Source organism: Malaclemys terrapin, chromosome 7 (assembly GCF_027887155.1).
Source record: "Malaclemys terrapin pileata isolate rMalTer1 chromosome 7, rMalTer1.hap1, whole genome shotgun sequence".
NCBI lineage: Eukaryota > Metazoa > Chordata > Testudines > Emydidae > Malaclemys > Malaclemys terrapin.
In genome coordinates, this window is record NC_071511.1 from 83312948 (window position 1) to 83329634 (window position 16687).

Genomic DNA, 16687 nt, shown 5'->3' on the forward strand with positions numbered 1-16687 from the left:
AGAAGTTCCAAAAAGGGTTAAAAGGGTATTTCAAATGCATTTTAGCTGGAAAAAGCGGAGCAAAAACTACACTTTCAACATTTAAAAATGAAATGTTTAAATTCCTGATAGCAACTGTCTTGCTCCTCATTTATGTTTTTAACCTATGGCTGTAGAGGTTGGATTCCCAATGCTAAATTAATTCCCTATAATTTTATCAATTTAATTATACCATCAGTAATATGATGAAATGGCCTATTGCGTCTTCTCGTCCATCTTAACAGAAGCCAAATTTTCAGTTTTGCACCAGCACGAATAAGTGATTGCGCCATTGAAATTGGACTGTACATCATAAAGGGCAGCTCATTTCAACCATCATTGTTTTCATTAAGTTTTCAAAAACAAAAAACCCCACCACTGGAAAAAGACATCTCCAGAATCACACTTTTGTTAAAAGCAATAAAATAAGCTCAAGTTTAATTACACGCAATAGAAACCATACTGCTATCAGAACTGAAACTATTTTATTACAAAGTTTTATTTACAAAATGAAAAATAATCAAATGGGACTATCATAATAGGAAAAAGTGTTTTCACTCTGTGATTGAAAAAAATTAAGCAAGTCTTTCATGCACTCACACGCTAAATTGTTTTCATAATATGTGTAATGTTGAAATTCATGTTTGTGAAACTTGAGTCTCATTCACAGTCTCATTTTTATTTTAAGATGACAAAAACATGGTTCTATACAAGTTGTGTATTAACAGTTCATTTCTGTAAGGACTTTTTGCCTTCCATGAAGATTCATATCACTGAACATTTTGTAAATAACCAGTTGTTACATTGTCAACTTGTCCACTGAACTTACCACCACAAGAAAGACACAAAGAATTAGTTTAATGCTCCCACATTAAACAACTACAATATCTCATTTCTAAAGTTATACTAAACTGAAGCCTTCATTGTGATCTATTGCCTGGATCAGCTTAGATTTTAGGGTTTCTTTGTCTGTGTATTTTGGAAGATCAAGAAGATTAAAGCAAGTGTGAGATACTGGAAGATACCCTTCTCCACCTCCTGTTGGCTGGATGACTAGTTTAAGACACTTCATTCCAAGAATAGGAATACGATCACTGCCTGTTAAAAACACTGCCAAGGAAAACAGAAGAATGAAAGCTGAAGCTAAAGTGACTACTCTGTGTCACAATGATAGTTCCATGCAATATTACACTTCTAAAATCACTGTTTTCATTTTTCAGTTCTTCTATTACATGGCTAGCTTTTTACATTAAAGTAGCATGGTTTTGAAATTAAAAATAGTAAATGAATGCTGCTTTGTACATATAAACTCTGATTCATATATGTCTTATTCCGTTTATATTGTTAAATGTGCATCAAATAGAACAAAGTCCCTCTTATGCCAGGGTTTACTTATTTAAAGACCAGTGAGTTCACATCATTTTTGTGGACACTATCATATTTGCAGGTAACTAAGTAACCAGGTTCTAATTTGTTCAATGTCAATTAAATGTGCCTGCCCTGTATTTGAAATGACTGCATGAGCCATTACCAACAACTTTGTTTCTGAGTAAGGGAATTTCGTATGCAACTGTCCTCCTTTTATACGTTCCTGCAGCCCAGCATCTCCCACAATTCCACAGTGTGTGGGCTATTCCCCTCCTGTGCAGTTCCAGCGGTGGTTTAAAGCTGCAGCACAGCCCATGCTGGCCACACTCCCTTTTCTCCAGCTTGCTGCCAGATCTGCTGCCTCTGCAGAAACAGTCAATCACAGTTCTCTTTGCTCCTGAACTTTCCTTAATCTCTTTATTTTCTTCTTTTTTGGGTAGTAGTGAGGAGAATTCTTTGTTTTCTACTTCTCAGTCTGGGTAGTCAGCGGCTAAGCTCCTCTTTCAGTAATGGCACAAGTAGCCACACAAGCACGGATAAGCCCAAATAAGGCTGCCTCACAGATGGAGCACTAACAGGCTGCATGGAGGGTGAATTATGCCCTTGCTTCTCAGCCATCTGATCCTACCACCATGGCACAGCGTTTGAGTTGGATGGACATGTTAGGACCCATCTGCCCCCCCCAAAAGCTACAACTCTACCACAGAAAAGCCTGACTGAGGGAGACTGAGCAGAACTTGGAGAGGCTCTAAGCTTGAGGAAAATTTCATTCAGCAAGAGGCTGACTCCTGGAGCAATTCAAGACCACAAGGATAAGTTCCTAGGAGGGCACCAGGTCCACCACAAAGTCCTGAAACGAGTTCCAAATGCTCTGGGGAAAGAAGCAGGGCTCAAAATTGGACCCCCCCCCACCCTCACAGCTTGAGTCAGAAAACTCTTACAGTGAGTCCCCCATCCCGGGAAAGTGGGAATTTATAGGGGAGGACTCCAAGGGAGAATTTTCCAGAGGGCTCAGGCCCTGTGCAAGGCTAGCCATATGGCCACACCAGTAAAGTGCATGAATTTTTTTAATGAAATCCAAAAAGAACAAAAAGGATAAGAAAAAACCCAAAAGAGATTAGTCCTCCAATTCAGACTTATACTTTACCAAGGAAGGAGAGCCACCAGACTGATTGTGAGCAGAACATAGACAAAATGCAGCATAGACTTTTCCCCCTGTGGACTCCGAAACAAGTGCATAAAGGTTGTATCAATTATGCACATCCAAACTGAGCAGCCCCTTGAGGACAAGCCTCAGAGCACATAACGTCCTACTAAATCCTTTCCAGAGACAGCATTTCTTTTGCACCATCCTTTGAGAGGGTAATCAGGGAGAAGTGGGAAGCTCTGAAAAGGACAAGCACATTAACAGGCACACACTCAGATTCTACAAGCTCCAGGAGCCAAAATGTCATAACTGATGTTCTTAAGGTCAATGCTGCAGTAGCATCTCTAGCTTATATGATTATTCCATCCAAAGGAAACTTCTTTCCCAAGAAGCCAATGGATAAGGTGAAAGCTACCCACAGAAGGGACTTTGATGCTTTCTCACCAACTTTCAGAGCATTTCTGACAGCCAATTGGTTTCCTTAAGTTACAATGTCATGGGACTGGAGGACCTGAAAGCCCTTAAGGACAGAAACCAAACTTATTAAGTCTATACCTAAGAAGATCTCTTAAGCAACAGCATTAATGGCAGATGCTTTAATTAATGCTATGAGATTTTCTACCAGGACCATGGCATCTAGCTTCCCAGCCAGGAGACACATATGACTGTCTCTTGAAAGTAGACACTTCAAACATGTCCCGTGCTCTTCTAAATTCACAATATCTGTCTTCTTCAGAGAAAAACTGGACAAGACAGTGACTGAAAAAGTGACTAAAACCAAATAGTTCTTCCCCACTCAACTTGGTACTCTAAGGGACTACAAACCACTACAAACCCCAGAGACGCTCCTTTTGTCCATCTTCCTCACAGAGGTCTCAGAGAAAACCAGATACAGATACCTCAAGGGAAAACCTTGGAACCAAGGAGCAAGAGGAAAATCTAGAGGAGCTCCTGCAACCTTCAAAAGCCCTTTACGACAACAAGCAAACGTGCCTCCACCCAGACCTAAGCAGCAGGATTTCCCATTTTCCAGATGAATGGTTTGTTTCAATCACAGAAAGGTGAGTGTGTTCCAGGAGTACTCTCTTGAGCAAAGGGCTCCACCACCATCCCTTCTTCATCCAATCTCCCACGACCCTGCAAAAATGCAAGCTGGTCCAGAACAAGATCTCCCAACTTCTGGCCATGCAGCAACAGGAGGAGTTCCCGCAGGAGGGCATTGCTCAGGGTTTTACTCCAACTACTTCATTGCTCAGAAGCACACTAGAAGAGTCAGGACCATCCTCAACTTCAAAAGGCTCAACAAACAAATGAGGAAAATAAAGTTCCAGATGGAAACTAACTTTGATAGCGACATCCCTGTGTCAGGGCACTTACTAACCTCATTCAATTTGGCAGATGCATACCTTCAAACACCAGTGTGCCCCTGCAGGCTTCTGAGATTTGCTGCTTATATCACGAATCACTATTAGTACCCAACACTTCCAATCGGTGTCTTATCAGCCCCCAGGGTATTTATGATGATGCTGGTGGTGACCATAGCCAGACTCAGGTCCCAGGGTATTCACCTGTACCCCCTTTTTGATGACTCCTTAATCAGAGCCCCATCTCAGGCGGTAGCACACAGCACCACAATTCAGACTCTGGATCTCCTGCAAGCGCACGGATTCATAATAAACATGAAGTAAAGGTCCTTGAATCCGATATCCACACTGGCCAAGTGAAAGAGCTCACCTATCGTTCCCTGCCCTCAGCTACTGGGCCTCCTGGTCTCACGCATAGGGGTCACTCATTGGCAAAAAAAAAATCACACATCAGGTGCCTTCACGCTTTTCTTCTGAAAGCATGAGACTACTCCCCCAAACTCATGCAACTTCACTTACACGTCCAAAACAGGCCCTCAACTCCCTGATATGGTGGAAAGTCTGGGGAAACATCCTCAGGGTTCTTTCCATATGCTTTCAAGACCTTAGGTTCTCACCATTAATGCCAGCATGAAGGGATGGGGAGCACATCTGTGACCTAGAAGAGTGCAAGGCTGTAGTTCCTTTACCTGGGGTTTCAGATGCATCTATCTCTTGGAACTCAGGGAAAACTAGCTCTTCTGAGATTTGAGAGCCACCTGGATGGAAATCATGTCCTGGTCCACTCTGACAACAGCTGCATACATAAAACAACCAAGTAGGGACAAGCACTGCAGCTCTACATGCAGAAGTGATGGAGATAATGGAATGGGCAGAAATGACTCTCCTTTCCCTAAAGGCAATCAACATACAAGGGGAACTAAACCAAAAGGAAGACTGGCTCAGCCAGCGCAACGTCAGCAACTCAAAATTGTGCCTAAAACCAGGAAGTCTTCAACCTGATTTCACAGGACATTCGGTTTCATCAGTTGACCTGTTTGCCAATCACAAGAATGCAAAGCGGCTTCACCAGGGAAGCAGACCCTAAGTCTATGAGGACAGATGCTCTGTCACACAGCTGGCCACAAGACCTGCTATATGTTTTCCCGCCCTTTCCTTTCACAAGGAAAGTGACCCAAACATAAAGGTCAGAGGATGCAAAGGTGACAAGTGTTAACTCCCACACTGGCCAGGGATACCCTGGTTCTCTGACCTAACAGAACTACAGCTGGAACCACCATTGCAACTACCATTCTTTACCAAGGACCATTCTTCCATCCAGACCAGACCATCTTCATCTAACAGCCTAGCTATTGAAAAGGGAAGTACTAGCCATACTCAGCCTATCTTAAAAAGTGATAGGGACTTCGCTCTCTTCTAGGAAAACTTCCACTCTAAAAGCCTACCCATCCATCTGTAATAAATTCAGCCTTTCATGTCAAGAGCATAAAGCAAACTCACAGCATCCCAGGATTCAAGTTATTCTAGACTTCCTTCAAGAACGAATGATAATGATGCTTGGCTGAAGTTCCTTTATGTGCCAGGTGTAGGCCTCAGTATTGTACTGTTCACAGTCTATTCAGGCTCCCTGGTCAAGAACCCTCAGATATCCAGGTTCCTCAGAGCAGTCATATTGGCCGAACCAGCACTCAGACATCTTTCCTAAACAGGAGCTACTCCAGGTGTTGACAGCCCTAACCACTCATTCTTTTGGACCTGATTTCTGCATAGCCATTTTACCTCTGCCTCAAAACCTATTTTCTGGTGGCTATCACAACTGCCAGACAGATTTCACCCTTTCCCATGCATAGCAGAACTGTGGAAGATGCTTGGCTGCAGAATGGAAAATTTCTTACCCAATAATTTTCTCTTTCTGCTAGCTATGTCTCCTCCACAATTCTACCCATCCTGGATTGCTCATCAGCCGAAGGTCACCATTTTATTGTATAAGTTATCTTATAAGCAAGGTCTTCTGTGTATAGTCACTTGGTTGGCATTGGAATTATTGTTACTATTTTCCACAAGTTTTTGCACAGCTTTAGAAAGAATCATCTGGCAGCAGCCAGAGAAAGGGCCAGAACAGGCTGTGCTGCAGTGTTGAACCACCTCCAGAACTGCACACTGGAAGGAAATAGCTAACATGTAGCAAAACTGTGGTAGATGCTACAAGCAGAAAGGAAATTATTGGATAAATTTTCCATTATTCTCCTATAGCTACAATCTTTTAGCGTTTGCTATCAGTGATATCAAATGATATTTCCACCTAGGAAAAAAGTAAGTCTTGTAGGTAATGAAAAGGAGCCTATTCCGGGATGGACAAAATTCCTAGATTTATTGGAAAGATGAGAATGGTGATTTCAGTCTTTTGCGGTTATTTTACGTTTACTGACTGCCATGAATAATAATCCAAACACTTCAGATTTCCCCAAGCACCTGTTTAAAAAGTTGAGCACTGCAACGCATTATGAAGGGCAACAAATTTGGACTATTACAAATCATTGAGTGAACGAGGAAATCAACAAGGGCTTTCTTGAAAAGCGTCCTGATGACAGCTCCGTTACAAAACCAAAGGTGCTCCAGAGCAAGCACTTCAATTGGTCACAACTGTAGCAATACTGCATGAGGAGACTGAAGGGTGTAAACAGTTCTATCTGAATGTGCTTGATTTTTTTCTGTAAAATAACCTGAAATTTCTTCACTGGGGAGGGACTTGCATCAGCAAACCAAATGAGAACAGTCTGAATTAACCAGGCTATCCACCACCCAAAATAAATCCACTTATCAAGACTTGGTGAATGCAGTGTAAATGCCATGGCCCACATTTAAAATAAATAAATAAATAAATATCAAAGTACATGGCAGTGCTGTTCTACCCTGTTGGCCACTATGAAGTGATCAAAGGGCTATTCAAATCAGGAAATCTAGAACAAGCTACATGATTATCATTGCCGACCATCCACTCACTAACTAATGAAGCACAATAGATTGGTTGCCGTTGCTGATTACGCAACAACTAACCAAACATGACGAAAGCCCTCCGAATACCAACCCAGAGCCTCACAACTCAAACCTTTTGTGACTTTACAAGACTCACAAACAAAGTTATTGACAAAGACTCCCTGCTCAGACAGACTTCCTCCCCCATGATGCGTTCACCTTAAAAAATAGGTAGACATAATTAGTAGTTATTAAAATTAGGTGCAATTTGTTTTGTCCCCTTCTAGAAAAGCATCAAGCTACAGTAATCCTACTAGGTTTCCTATTTCCATACACTAGTTTCAAATACTTACACAGAAACTGCTTTTTCTTTTCCAGTGGTAACTCGTGAAAAACATCCCAAAATATTTTAATTGTAGGATGGTCTGCCCAATATTCTCCTTTATATTCTGTATTCTGAAGTGACCAAAATATGTGATTATTAGTCAAATTCACAAAATATCAGGACACTGAATATGTAAATACTGTATGTAGAAAGAGACATCACATTGATACTGAGTTATACAAAACTACAAATGTCATTGTTCTATACGCATTTTTATTTTTTTCACCAAGTTTACTTTTTTATGTTTTTATCTCTAAAGATACGTTTTCTCCCACATTGGATACCAGTTAACATCCTAATACTAAAATAATTCTAACACTAGTAAATTCTAATCAGGGTATTTGCACTCTGCCTATATAAATACCTCTTGCACTTTCAGTTGAATACATTATTATTTACCGGAACTTCTTGTTCTGAACTACTTGACTGTACACAGTAACATTGTTTAACTACCACCACATTTCAGTGGTGGATGTACAGTGACTCAAAAGATTTTGGGATCTTCCTGGAAGTTAGGAAATTTCTTGTGTGCATTTACTATAAAATCCTAGCTTCTAACAAAAATCCTAAAGCCTTCCCAGTAAAGTGTACATCTACTACTCTGAACACTAGAACTGGGTGTCTTTTTCTGTTACTTTATCCAATATAAGCAGGATTTGTAGCATCACATGAGAAGTCTACGAAATATATCTGTATTACCACTTGTTAACATCTACTGTTCTCAGCTATGGAACACAGAGTACAGGGATAGGCGGCTCTTCTTCAAAAGACGCAAAATGAACCAAGAGACCTAGTGGAAAGTTCTACATTAGAGCTATTGTTTTTAATACTATGAAACTACTGCCCCCATTTATTAATGGCATGAATTAGTATTTGTGGCTGTATAGGGAGAGATTTGAAAGAAAAGAAAAAGAAAATGAATGGCACTGGGATAAGGAGGAAATTCCACACAGCAGGGTTCTTGTGATACCAAACAACACAAATGGAAAAGACCGTTACCTTTTCATAACTGGTGTTCTTCGAGATGTGTTGCTCATGTCTATTCCACAATAGGTGTGCATGCTCACCACGTGCACCGGTGCCGGACATTTTTCCCCCAGCAGTACCCGTAGGGAGGGAGCGCCACCCGCAACCCCTGGAGTGGCGCCTGGCTGGCACGGTATAAGGGGAGCTGCGCCCTCCCACCACCCTTTGTTCCTTCTTGCCAGACAACTCCGGCAGAGAGGACGGAGGGCTGGATGTGGAATAGACATGAGCAACACATCTCGAAGAACACCAGTTATGAAAAAGTAACGGTCTTTTCTTCTTTGAGTGATTGCTCATGTGTATTCCACAATGGGCGATTCCAAGCTACACCTGCTGGAGGTGGGTAGGAGTTCCCAAGTTCTCAAGACGGAGTACTGCCCTGCCGAACCCGGCATCATCCCTGGTTTGGGAGACTATCGCATAGTGCGAGGTGAATGTGTGAACCGAAGACCATGTGGTGGCCATACAAATGACCTGTATAGGGATGTGGGCCACGAAGGCAGCCGACGAAGCCTGCGCTCGAGTCGAGTGCACCCTCACAATGGGCGGCGGGAGGACGCCTGTCAGCTCATAACAGCAATGTATGCACGAAGTGATCCAGTTGGAAAGCCGCTGAGTGGAAATCGGCTGGCCTCTCGAGCACTCAGCTGAGGCGACAAAGGACTTTCTGAACGGCTTGGTCCACTCGAGGTAGAAAGCCTGAGCCCGCCTCACATCAAGCGTGTGGAGACAGCGCTCCTCACTAGTCACGTGAGACTTGGGGCAGAGGACTGGAAGAAAAAAAGTGTCCTGACCCATGTGGTAGGCGGAGATCACCTTCGGGAGGAACTCGGGGTATGGGCGGAGCTGGAGCTTGTCCTCATGAAAGACGGTATACGGCGGCTCGGAGGTCAGGGCCCTGAGCTCCGAGACCTACCTGGCCAATGTGATAGCAACTAGGAAAGCCACCTTCCACGAGGTGAGAGACCAGGAACACGTAGCTAACAGTTCAAATGGGGCCCCTGAAAGACGAGCCAGCATTAGATTCAGATCCCATTGTGGGACCAGAGGCTTAGAGTATGGGTAAAGCCAGTCCAAAGCCTTAAGGAACCGGCAGTCATAGCACGGGAGAACACAGCGTGTCCTTGCACCGGGAGATGGAAAGCCGATATGGCCACCAGGTGCACCTTGACTGATGAGGGCGCCAGGCCCCGGGCCCTCAGGTGGAGGAGGTAATCAAGGATAAGCTGGATTGGGGCGGCCGTCGGGGACACACCTTGGTCTGCCGCCCACCTAGAAAACCGAGACCACTTCGCCATGTAGGCGCGCCGTCTACTTTCAAGGAAGACGCGCTGAACTTGTTCTGAGCATGTCCTTTCCTCACCACCTAGCTACTGAGCAGCCACACTGAGGTGAAGAGCTGCCAGGTTGGGGTGGAGGAGGCGGCCCTGGTCCTGAGAGAGCAGGTCCGGGCGGAGTGGCAACGGCCACGGCGGAGTCACCGCCAGCCCGAGAGGGTCCCGTACCAGTGCTGCCTGGGCCACGCTGGGGCAATGAGGAGGACCCTGGCTTTGTCTGTCTTTATTTTCTCCAGGTCCCTGCTCATCAGAGTGAATGGGGAAAAAAGGCATAGAGAAGCTGGCCTGACCAGGATAGGATAAAGGCATCAGAAATAGCGCCCTTCCCTACGCCCCCCCGGAGCAGAACCGGGGGCATCGTCGGTTCTGCCAGGTCGCAAATAGGTCTACCTGGGGAGTTCCCCACCTTCAGAAGAGCTAGTGGGCCACTTCCGGGTGTAGAGACCACTTGTGCTGAGAGGAAAAGTCTCTGCTCAAGTGAGCCGCCCTCACGTTCTGGGTGCCCGGCAGGTGAAAGGCTTTTAGGTGGATGTTGTGGGCTATACAGAAGTCCCACAGACTGAGGGCTTCGTGGCAGAGGATCGGGGCCCGCCTTGCCGGTTGATATAGAACATTGAGGCCGTATTGTCCGTGAGGATCCTAACTACCTTGCCCTTCAGATGTGAGCGGAAGGCCATACATGACGGTCACACTGCCCTGAGTTGACATTTATACGAAGGGTCAGGTCTTGCAAAAATCACAGGCCTTGGGTCTGAAAATTCCTCATATGTACCCCCCAGCCCAGGTCCGGTGCATCAGACACCAGCTCCAACGACAGGGCCCTGTCCCTGAATAGGACCCCTTGGAGCATGTTGCTTGGGGCGGACCACCACCGCACGGAGGTGATCACCAAGTTCGGCATGGTGAGGACCTTGTCTATTCTGTCCATGGTCTGGGAGAACTTCGAGGCCAGCCAGAGCTGGAGGGGCCTCATCCTGAGTCTGGCGTGGCGGACCACATACGTGAATGCCGACATGTGACCTAGCAGCTGCAGGCAAGCCCTGGCTGTCATCACTGGGAACCTTGCAATTGAGTTGATGAGCCATTTCAGGGTCTCGAACCTGTCTGGGGGGGAGAGAGGCCCTGGCCACCGTTGCGTCCAGGAGCACCCTGATAAACTCTATGCGTTGGACCAGGACCAACATGGACTTGGTGTTGTTTACCAACAGGCGCAGGACAGTGCATATGGACAGGAGGAGTGCCACATTATCCCTCACCTGTGATCGGGAGTTGCCCTTGACCAGCCAGTCATCCAGACAGGGGAATATCTGGACCCCCCGGTGCCTGAGGTCAGTCTCTATTACCAACATGCACTTTGTAAAGACCCTGGGGGCAGTGGACAGACCAAATGGGAGGATCATGAATTGGTAGTGATTCTGTCCCACCACAAAACGGAGGAAGCGCCTGTGCCCTTCGAATATGTGGATGTGGAAGTACGCATCCTGTAGATCGAGGGCAGCGTACCAGTCCCTAGGATCCAGGGAGGGGATGATGGAGGCCAGGGAAACCATGCGGAACTTGAGTTTCACCATGTACTGGTTCAGGCCTCACAGATCCATGATGGGCCTCAGCCCCCATTTGGCCTTCAGGATAAGGAAATACCAGGAGTAATACCCCTTGCTCAGGAACTCCTTGGGCACCGCCTATATCGCTCCTAGTTCCAGGAGCCGCCCAACCTCCTGCTCGAGCAGAGCCTCGTGCAATGGGTCCCCCAAGAGGGACAGGGAAGGGGGGGGTGTTGGGCAGGGAGGAGGTAAGCTGAAGGGTATAACCTCAGGAGATGGTGTCGAGGACCCATCGGTCCAAGGTGAGCCGCAACCATTCTGGGAGGAAAGCACACAACCGACTGGAAAAAGGGAGCTTTACTGGGGGTGGATCCCTGCTGAGAACTGGCGAGGTACCCGAGCATCCAGTCAAAAACGCCTTTTACCCGCCTGCTTGCCCTTAGAGAACCCAGGCTGGGGGGCAGGCCAAGACTGCCTCTGCAGGCGTTTTCTATAGTCCCGCTGCTTCTTAGGGGCGGCCTCGTACTTTGGAGGGCAGGAGCCTGCTGCAGCTTGCACTTGGGTTTCGCTGGAGCAGGGACATAGAGGCCCAAGGTCTGGAGGGTCGTGTGAGTGTCTTTCATGCTGTGCAGCCTTGTGTCTGCTTCCTCAGCAAACAGAGCCTTCCTGTCGAAAGGGAGATCCTGCATTGATGACTACGCTTCGCTGGATAGCCCAGAGAGCAGGAGCTTGAACGACTTGCAGATCTTGCACTTTTCGCTGATATGGGTTTCTCCCAAGCAGCGCAGACAGTCCACATGCAGGTCACTCCTTGGCATAGAACGCCTACAAGAGCTGCACGACTTAAATCTCGGGGCGCAGGTCATGCCCCGGCCCAGGCTCACTAACTAACTAAACAAACTGAATGAACAAACAGTTCCGGGGACAAGCTGCAGCAAAGCTGGAGCTGAGCAGTTCCGACGCACCTTCACTGGCAGCAAGAAAGAACTGAGGGTCAGGAGAGCGCGCAGCTCCCCTTATACCATGCCAGGCAGGTGCCACCCCAGGGGTCACGGGGGGCGCTCCCTCCACCCCGCGGGTACTGCTAGGGGAAAAACTTCCGGCATCAGTGCACGTAGCGAGCATGCACATCTATTGTGGAATACACATGAGCAATCACTCGAAGAAGAACTTGTATAATGTCAAGAAGATATTTTAAGGATGTATAGTCCAAAAAAGGAAATGGGCTTTTTTTCAGTTTATAAAACACCTGGATAAACATTTTAAAATATTTTCATTTCCTTTCTGCCTGCATGACTTCATAAGGCACCATACAAAAGTAAAAGTAATTCAGAATATATAACTTGTTTTGACTACACAACCTTGTCATCACACCCATGCACTAAAATTTATTTGGCCACTTGTTGACTAATGCATTGCATATTATGATAAGGAAAATTCCTACTGGTTTGTGTGTCTAGATAATATTTATCTAGGCACTATTTAAAAAAAAAACAACAACAACACACACCCCCCAACAAAAAAACCTCACATCTGGGTCACCTGCCAGTAAATGGAGCTCTGGGATGGTTTTTTGAGTAGATGAAACTATCATTCAAACAAGAGATGTCTGAAACCACCAAAGACCCTTAAACCTAAATTCTTTGAACACAAAAGTTCATGTGTTAACAAACGTGTTTTTTTTTTGTTAACTTTTTCTCCTTAAAAATTTAATGCATATGGTTCTCTCTCAGTTCTCTGCAAGGTTTGTCCAAGAGACTTTAGAGAGATCAGATATGAAACATTAAGGGTGAGGATGAATCTGTGGAAATTAAAGAGATTCCATTTACTGTTAGCAAAATTATGCTACCTCATCTTTAGGGAAACTGGAAAGCTTAACTTCAACATAGGAATGTGGGGGCAGGAAGTGCTGGAGAGGCAATACCATCAAGTGTTTTGCTTTTGCATTTTAAATGTATACCAGTTTAATATACTCTAACTAAACTAGCACTTACCTTCTCCAGTTCTTTCCAATCATAATTTGTGTTCCCAATCACCATCGCCTGCAGCTCACTGGGCTGGAAGAGCTGAAGAACTTTACCACCACACACCTTATGAAAGCCTGTGTGGAATGCATCAAATAAGGAAGCCACTGATTTACTGAAGATGTAATCCACATAGGCATCTACAAATTCTTGCCTGTAGAGTGAAGACAAAAGCAAACACATTTTAAAAACTGAAGATATTTAAGTACCATTCTTCCATGAATAAATCAATGGTCAACCTAGCACAAAATACGGATTTTAAGATACTGTATTCTGCCTACGGTCTTTGCTGCGGCCACAATGAAGATCCTTTGACCACGAGCAGAGCATTAATTCAATTCTTCCCAAAACAGAGAGTATGGCGTGGACAAACAACAACATTAAATAACGCATTTCAGACAACATGAGCCTTTTAATTATTTGTACCCTCCATAATGAATTGGCTCTTCCGGAAACTTGCACTGCCTCTTGTAATGCTGATTCACAGTGTAGTGGTCTGAAACTCATTATTCAAGTCACTGTTCCTTTAATAAAAAGGGTTATTTTCAGTTTTAGGGAGTGATTGTGTATGCTCCGTGTTGGAAGACAAGTTCGTAACTCCCATGGACATCTCATGTTCTGTATAGTGTCTGGATCACACAGAAAGGGTTAATTATGGTTAGGGAAAATAGTTTGACTATGAGAACTACTCCTTGTTACTAAAGAGCATGAACATATCAGGCAAGATACTTGAAATGTTTGCACTCAAATACAGATGGCAAAAATCCAATAATTTACTAGTTTACTTTTGACTGTGAATATTTTTACACCAGTTTAGTCAGCACTAAGTGGTTCAATCATGCTGCCGTTATTTCTGTTAGCAGATTACCAGTACCCTACCAATACATTTTTTTCAGGGAAATCCATAGTATTTTTGTGTATTATCAGGGTCATCATTTATCTCAGAAGGATCATTTGAATGCACCTTGCAAACAGCCTGGCATTTGTTTGGGTGGTTGCCACGCAAATCTTTACAACGCTACCTTTTGCCTAGGTAATGTTGCTGCAATATTCACAATATTATTAAGATTGTAATTGAGATTGCTATACAAAGGAAAATAAAAGGTGCTAAATGATAGAGGACTGTAAAAACTCTCAAAACACAGTCAGTGTCAGACGATAATCAGTACTAACAAATTATTGATAAAGCACACCTTCCCAGTACACTTCAGGCAGTACCTGAATCTCTTGGCGTGCTTCCAATTCATGTAAATATACAACAATTAAGCAGGCAAACCAAAAAAGTGAATAGACATCTTCATGAAACAACAACAGGTACTTCCTTAACAATGAAATCCCACAAATACTGGCAGCACCGTAGTGATCCTTTACTATCAGCCAAGAATTAAAAAAAAGAGGCTACTCACTTGTAACTGGAGATTTTTCAAGATGTGCAGTCTATCTGTATTCCACACATGGGTATGCAAGCACATGATCTCAGACCAGAAAAATCTTGAAAATAGTGCCTGTTGGTCTGTGCCTGCACCCTGTGCTTGATACTAATGGTACAAGGGGAGGTGCAGAGCAACTACCTCTCCAGTTCCTTCTCTACTACAAATCCAGTCACGTCCAAAGCAGAGAGGAAGGAAGGCAAGTAGTGGAATATGGATCTGGACCGCACATCTCAAAGAACCTACAGTGACAGATGAGAATGCTGGTCCCTATGAGTATTTCACAGGTGGGTGACTGGCAAGCAGCAGATAAACAGGAAGGGAGATGAGAGGATGCAGGAGTACAGATATCTGTAACATTGCAATTCTGCTTGTAGCAACACAATACTTCTTGAAAGTGCAGATGGAATTCCAGATTGCTCCCTTACAAATGTCTAGCAGAGGGACTTCTCAAAGAAATGCTACTGAGGTTGCCTGTGCTCTAGTGAAAAGGGCCTTCAGCCCATCTGGAGGAGGGAGATGCACCAACTGATAGCAAAGGAGGATACAACCAGATATTCACTTAAAGAGTCTCTGAGCAGATATCGCTTGTCCCCATGCTCGCTCTGCTATAGCAACAAATAATCTAGGTGATTTTCTAAATGATTTCACTCTTTGCAGGTAGAATGCCAATGCTCATCTGATGTCGAGAGAACAAAGTCTCCTCTACTCGCTGGAGGCGTGAGGCAAAGAATATCAGTAAAGCAAATCAACTGGTTTATGTAGAACTTGGAAGTTACTTACAGGATGAATTTGGGTGAAGGCAAAGGGATACCTTCTTTTTATGAAATGTAGGTGTATGGCAGGTAGACCGTGAGGGCCTCCAGCTCACCTTCTCTCCTGGCCAACGTAATGGTCCTCTGCAAGGCAACCTTCATAGAAGATGGGACCTCAAGAACATGGCTGACAGTTTGAAAGATGGCCTGTTAAGGTATGAGTGTAAGATCCCACTGTGGCGCTGGCTTCACTATTGGTGCGGAAATCCTAGTCAGAATCTAGGAATTTGGTTGTTACCAGGTGAGTAAAAATAGAATAGTCATCTACTGGCAGATGGAATGTACTGATTACTTCTAGTTGGATTCACAGCAAGCTAATGGAAAGATTTGTCTTGACAGTGAAGACAGTCTAAAATAGAAGCAAGACCTGCTGGCTCTCATCATAATTGGTTCTGTTGCACCCAGAGAGAGAGAGACAGAGACACACACACACACACCCCTACCTCTATTTGGTTAGGTAACATTTCCTGCTGTAATTATGAATAGTTTGAATGGCCTACGAAGATGAATGCTCTAGGTCTGACACCCATCCAAATATCAAGCGATGAGAAAGATCAAGAGAGTCCAGGATGGGATCTCATACTTTCTTTCTCTTGAGTCAGCAGGTCCAGAAAGGACTAAATACTGATGGGTTGACATTCATAGGCAGACCAGAAAGCATAACTGTCTGGGCCAATTGGGTGCGATGAGGATGACTTGTGCTTTGTCATGATGAATCTTTCACAGAACCTTAGGTAGTAGCGGGATGAGAGGTAAGACATGACAGGAATGTCCACTGCCACAGAGTCCTGACCCTGTACTGCTCTGGAACAACATAAGTTGAACTTCTTGTTCATCTGGGAGATTAACGGGTCCCAAGATGGTGTCCCCCACTAAACGATGCGATGTTCATGATGCTCATGTTCATGAACTGAATTCATGATGTTCATCACTGAATTGCGTAACTCTCACTCGTGATCAATGACCAAATGCTTGCTGAGGCCGTCCACCAGCGAGTTCTGAGTACCTGGGAAGTACATTACAGAAACTGTGATGTGGTTCCATATACACTAATTCCATAAATTGACCAACTCTACACACAGTGGGCGGGAGGGAGGGAGGGAGAGAGAGATTGTCATGTTGGGTGTCAGAGGTAGGAAAGGTATGCCAATGCACACGTGTTTCCAGGTTCATCTACTAGGTCAGTGATACTCTAACATTGACAGGGATTGTCACTATGGTGTTCATGCTAGGTCTGTCTGGCATATTACTAA

General features: G+C 44.7%; 1 protein-coding gene across 5 annotated transcripts in view; it reads right to left on the reverse strand.

The window, feature by feature from the left end:
* Nucleotides 1-481: 481 nt before the first annotated feature.
* The window catches only part of HERC4 (HECT and RLD domain containing E3 ubiquitin protein ligase 4), an 84896-nt gene continuing 68690 nt past the window's right edge, over nucleotides 482-16687 (reverse strand). For all 5 annotated transcript variants that reach the window (XM_054035210.1, XM_054035206.1, XM_054035207.1 and 2 more), the window contains 3 exons: nucleotides 13160-13343; nucleotides 7227-7329; nucleotides 482-1128 (listed from right to left, as the gene is read on the reverse strand). In XM_054035210.1, coding sequence (XP_053891185.1) covers nucleotides 920-1128; nucleotides 7227-7329; nucleotides 13160-13343 — 496 coding nt within the window. In that variant the 3' untranslated portion in view covers nucleotides 482-919. The remainder of the gene's footprint in view (nucleotides 1129-7226; nucleotides 7330-13159; nucleotides 13344-16687) is intronic.